At 39.4% G+C, this 1330-nt stretch overlaps 1 protein-coding gene across 1 annotated transcript in view; it reads right to left on the reverse strand.

Annotated features, from left to right (window-relative positions):
- The window catches only part of URB1 (URB1 ribosome biogenesis 1 homolog (S. cerevisiae)), a gene marked incomplete at its 5' end in the record, with an annotated part of 72743 nt that overhangs the window by 24439 nt on the left and 46974 nt on the right, over positions 1–1330 (reverse strand). Inside the window, one exon of the mRNA XM_019557106.1 lies at positions 277–379. Coding sequence (XP_019412651.1) covers positions 277–379 — 103 coding nt within the window. The remainder of the gene's footprint in view (positions 1–276; positions 380–1330) is intronic.

Consider the following 1330-nt stretch of genomic DNA (forward strand, 5'->3'; position numbering starts at 1 on the left):
TCTCCAGGGGACATTCGGGGAATTGGGGATCTCAATTTCGAGTGACCTACTCCAACCCCCCACACTATTCAGAATATTTGTTAACTGGCAAGAAGGATTTTTAATGTTATTTGTAATTACTCTAAAAGTTAATAAATAACACTGCAGACTAGTTTAAAAAAAATACTCAAATACTAGGGAAACTCTTTTTTTGCAGTAATAGTGATTCTTGCCTTAGTTATGATGATACAGTTCCCAGGAGACCGGCTTAAAACGTGAAAAGTACATGTACTCTACCTGGTCTGGTCAATTCGCTGAAGAGCTGAAGCAAAAAACAGGGATCATAGAGCTCATTAAGATCCTTCACACTTTCATCCCTATACAACAGCACTTGTCCTTCCTGAAACAAAACCCAAAATATAAAGGTTTTTAAGTTCAAACTAGCACAACCACCCCACCACAATATTAAAACTCTGTCAATATTAGAAAAAAAATGCTGCCAGTCACAACGTATTTAAATATGGCTTCTGCTGCCAGATTTCCAGTATTGTTTATCTTGACCAACACATGTAGCCTGAGCAAACTAAGGTAGAGGGAAACTAGTCTAGGAAATCCAGTGCAAATGAATCAAACTATAGGTGAATTTACATCGTTATCTAGATGTTAAATTTTGATCCCTTTTAGACCATGGCAACCTCAATGAATTCAGTGGTGCTGCACAGGAAAAATTGAAAGAGAAAAGTGGTGTGCACTGCAATTAATTAAAAAAATATGTTTTGCTCAAAATAGAATAGGAAAACCATAATCTGTGAAATGATGCCAGCTAAATAATCCAGCTGTCTGGTTAAGTCTCTCTCAAAGCAAACTACATATAAAAATATCACATGTAAAATATTACATTCAGAAAACTATTACCTCATTTACACGAACTGAAGACAACTTTGAATTCAAGACAACGCTCCCAATAAATATATTCTAAACACAGAAAATCTATACATTTGTTATAATCTTCCATGTACTGAATCTAAATATTGGAGGGTTTTCTAAAATTTGTACTCCCCACCCTGCTACAGGAGGCAAGCACTAGGAGAAAAGCAAGCAGCTGCACACCCAACCCCCACCCCCATCCTTCCTTGCCATACACCAACAGTTTAGGCTCCCACCCTGAGATGCAACTGATGGGCAGGAGGGGTCAGAAGCAGGCATGGGGGAGGCAAAAGGCAGCTGCTATGACCAACTCCAGCCCCAGATTTAGGGTCAAAGTCGGAACTGCTGCAGCCACCTGCACCTCTCCCCCACAGACACCCTGCCTTGTATTTGAATCTAAGACAAGTGTTTTTTTACCCTCGTA

Source organism: Crocodylus porosus, unplaced genomic scaffold (assembly GCF_001723895.1).
Source record: "Crocodylus porosus isolate Cpor-Errol unplaced genomic scaffold, CroPor_comp1, whole genome shotgun sequence".
NCBI lineage: Eukaryota > Metazoa > Chordata > Crocodylia > Crocodylidae > Crocodylus > Crocodylus porosus.